Source organism: Terrapene carolina, unplaced genomic scaffold (assembly GCF_002925995.2).
Source record: "Terrapene carolina triunguis isolate 2854851 unplaced genomic scaffold, T_m_triunguis-2.0 Scaffold971, whole genome shotgun sequence".
Lineage (NCBI taxonomy): Eukaryota > Metazoa > Chordata > Testudines > Emydidae > Terrapene > Terrapene triunguis.
This window is the reverse complement of record NW_020665322.1, coordinates 3909-7607: the sequence shown is the minus strand read 5'-3', so window position 1 is coordinate 7607 and position 3699 is coordinate 3909. Positions and strand designations below refer to the sequence as shown.

General features: G+C 37.3%; 1 protein-coding gene across 1 annotated transcript in view; it reads left to right on the top strand.

The window, feature by feature from the left end:
• Positions 1-429: 429 nt before the first annotated feature.
• The window catches only part of LOC113405091 (attractin-like), a gene marked incomplete at its 5' end in the record, with an annotated part of 3909 nt that continues 639 nt past the window's right edge, over positions 430-3699 (top strand). Inside the window, 2 exons of the mRNA XM_026661261.2 lie at positions 430-615; positions 3329-3562. Of these exons, the coding sequence (XP_026517046.2) occupies positions 430-615; positions 3329-3562 (420 nt within the window). The remainder of the gene's footprint in view (positions 616-3328; positions 3563-3699) is intronic.

Below are 3699 nucleotides of genomic sequence, written 5' to 3'. Positions count from 1 at the left end.
GTTTCGACCAGATTTGTTTGTTTCAAATTTGGGCATTTTGACAAAAGCAAAGGAGTTCATTCTGAAAATGGAACAAAAAAATTTCAAGTTAGGTTAAAACTAAATGTTTTGTTTCAACCTAACTCAATTTTTTTTGACTTCTTGATTCATCAGAAATTTTGAAAATATTTTATTTTTGGTTCAACCTGAAACTAAGCTGTTTTCAATTTTTCAGAAGTGCCAGCAAACCAAAAAAACAGCAACCAGTGTTCACCCAGCTCTAGTATATTAGTCACACTGAACTTCCCAGTTTGACTAGTGGACAAAGAGTGATTCACCTCTATATTTTTTATTGTGCAAATGAACAAGGGCCTGTAATTTACTACCATAAAATAGAATATTGTGTAATCTGTTTTCCCATGTCATTAAGTGTTGTTTCTTAATACCCAGCTAACCACAGTGCCAAGCAATGTCGCACACCCTGTGCCTTGAGGGCGGCGTGTGGAGAGTGCACGAGTGGCAGCTCTGAGTGCATGTGGTGCAGTAACATGAAACAGTGCGTGGACTCAAATGCTTATGTGGCCTCTTTCCCCTATGGCCAGTGTATGGAGTGGTACACCATGAGCAGCTGTCCACGTAAGTAATTTCCTCTGTACCTGGAAAGATGGTCTAAGAAAGCTTGGCTTTGCATAAATTGCAAACAAATTTAATGTGACAAGATCATACGCAGTTACATAGTGTTAGAAAAATCACAGATTCCCTGATTGGATGAGCTCTGCAAATGTAAGGACCAATCCTTGAACATGTTATGTTTCATGGAAGGTGTTGAGCAGGATTGTACACTAAAGTATGGCTCTAACCTAAACAGCAAATAATGTAAGCTCTCAAATGGGGTTATGAAAACTCATTTTTTTTCAGGAAAAAAACACATCCAGTATTTTTTTTCCGAATTTTTTCAATTTTTCAACGTGTCATTCTGAAATGTTTATATTAGCAAAACATATGTAAAATATTTTTGCTAAGTTAGAAGTATTCATTTCTAATTTGATCTCTGTATTGAAATGAGAGCTATTCTAAAAGCTAAAGAGCAATGAGGAGAACAGCAAGGTTCTCGTTTTGTGTATTTTGAAACCATAAAGAGGTTATAGAATTTTGTAGGAGCCTCGGGGAAGGGGGGTCTGGGCAAAGTCATTGGTAATAGAGAATGGTGTAGTTGGGGGAATGAATTATCAAATATTTGAGAGGGAAATTGGGGGCTGAGTTTGCTAGGATCTAGAAACTGCTGGAGGCTGGTCAGGGAGTCTGAAGATATGGTTCTGGACTGTCATAAACAGACAGTTAAGTGTTAATTCCTCTTTTACCTGTAAAGGGTTAAGAAGTTCACAATACCTAGCTGACACTTGACCAGAAGAACCAATCATGGAGCAAGATACTTTCAAAGTTGGGAGGAGGGAGTCTTTGTCTGTTCTGTGTGTGCTTTTGCCGGACAGGGAGAAGGAACCATCCCACTCCTAACAGGGTAGTGAGTAATTAGAGAAGGAATGTATTAAATTACTTTTATTTCTATTTGTAATTTCTTTTGCAAACATAGAGGGAGAATCAAATTGAGTTTTTGTGTAACTTTAAGGTTTTGCCCAGAGGGAAATCCTCTGTGTTTTGAATCTGTTGTCTGTGATATTATCTTGCTTTCTAATCTCACAGAGGTATTCCTTTCACCCTTTTTCTTTAATTAAAAGTCTTCTTTTAAGAACCTGATTGATTTTTCCTTGTTTTAAGATTCAAGGATTTTGGATCTGGGCTCACCAGGAATTGGTGGGGGGAATTTTCTTGAGTCTACCCAGGAAAAAGGGTATAGAGACGTGGGGGAGGGAAATTAGTCAAATCCTGCCAGGAAAGGGGGGATAAGGACTGGGGAAATATTTGGGGGAAGGCAGAGTTCCCAAATGGCTCTCCCTCAAACGTTTTTTTTAAAAACATTTGGTGGTGGCAGCGACTGTTTTGCCTAAGTTGGTAAAAATAAGCTTAGGGGTTATTCATGCAGGTCCCCACATCTGTACCCTAAAGTTCAGAGTGGGGGGGACACCTTGACATGGACGAAGCTGGTTTATTTTTCATTCTACAGTATTTGCAATAAGTTGTTTCTTTTCATTCTCTCTTCAGTGAATATGAAAATTACTTATAAACACTGTAAAATGATTAATTTTGAATTATTAATTCGTAAACAGATAGTTGGTATTTTACTCCACATGCCTGAAGTTGAAGGAAGTGATAGGAGACGTGATTGAATGGAGCAAAGTAATAGAAGCATATTTTCTACCTCTAAAGTCAAAATGCAAACGCTGCCAAGAATTCAGTAGTTAAGATAGAAAGACATTATACTCCTCTCTGAGTACAGAAAATCTTTCTTCATTTGTTCAAGCTCAAATTTGTGATTGAGTGAAACTGTGTATTGAAGTAGAATAGCACAGCATTGAGGTTGATCCTGCAAATAAGACAATTTCTATGTCATCACCGAAACAGTCACACTTATTAACAAGGAACTGAGGAATAGCTAACGGGGGTGTGGAATTTACACCCTAGCTCAGCAGAACGCTGGGCTTGAGGGATCTTCATATGCCGCCTAACTGTTAAGTTTGCTTTAGAATGTTTTGCGTCTGCATGGTGCTGCACTCAATTTCTACCAAGTGGTTCAGTGGAGACAGTAGACTGAGGACAAATTACCTTGATAACCCCTTCTTTCTAATGTAGGTTTATATTTGATATAGAAGCATGTAATATTAAGCTGTATATGGTTCATGTATAAATAAAGTGGGGTACATCTCTGTAAAGATTTGAAACAGGTCATTGATTAATCAAATTAAATGTGTTTCTTTCCTTCATTTGGAGATCATGTATTTTATCTTTCTAGTATTTTATTGTAAATAAGACAGTTTATAATTCAAATAGTTAATTGAAAACATTCAGCAAAATTTTAGTGTGCATTGTTTAATTTTTAGAAAAGGACTGGGTGTTTTTCTGCTGTTTAATGGCTTTCTCTGTAACTGGTTAAATGATTTAGACTCTGTGCCTTACTGTACCAATTTGGATAACAGGCCTTTTGTTTGTTTTTTGTTTATTTAGTCTGTAATAAAGTTTAAAAGCAAGCTTTGAGATTGTCGGATTAAGTACACTAATAGAAATTCATGAAAATACATCTGTTTATAAATGTATTCGAATAAATGTTGATTCCAACTTGTAAGGATCAGTCTCAAGGTCAATAAAAGGCATATGAAGGTTCTTATTTCAAATATTGTCTTGTATTGTGAGGTATCCAATGGTTTATTTTACCATTTGACATTTATTTTCAAAGCTGCAAACTGTTCTGGCTACTGCACATGTGCTCATTGTTTGGAACAGCCTGGCTGTGGTTGGTGTACGGACCCTAGTAACACAGGAAAGGGGAAATGCATGGAAGGCTCCTACAGAGGTCCAGTAAAGATGCCATCTCCACCAACAACAGGAAAATACTACCTGGAACCCATCCTTAATGTCAGCATGTGTCCAGCAGAGAACAAATACAACTGGTCCTTTATCCAGTGTCCAGGTAACTGAGCAGTTTTTTTAATAATTGAAACACTTCAGGGGTCATACAATTTAGGCTATGTCTACGCTGGCAATTGAACGACAAAACTTTTGTCTTTCAGAGGTGTTAAACCCTCCCTCCCCCCCACAAGACAAAAG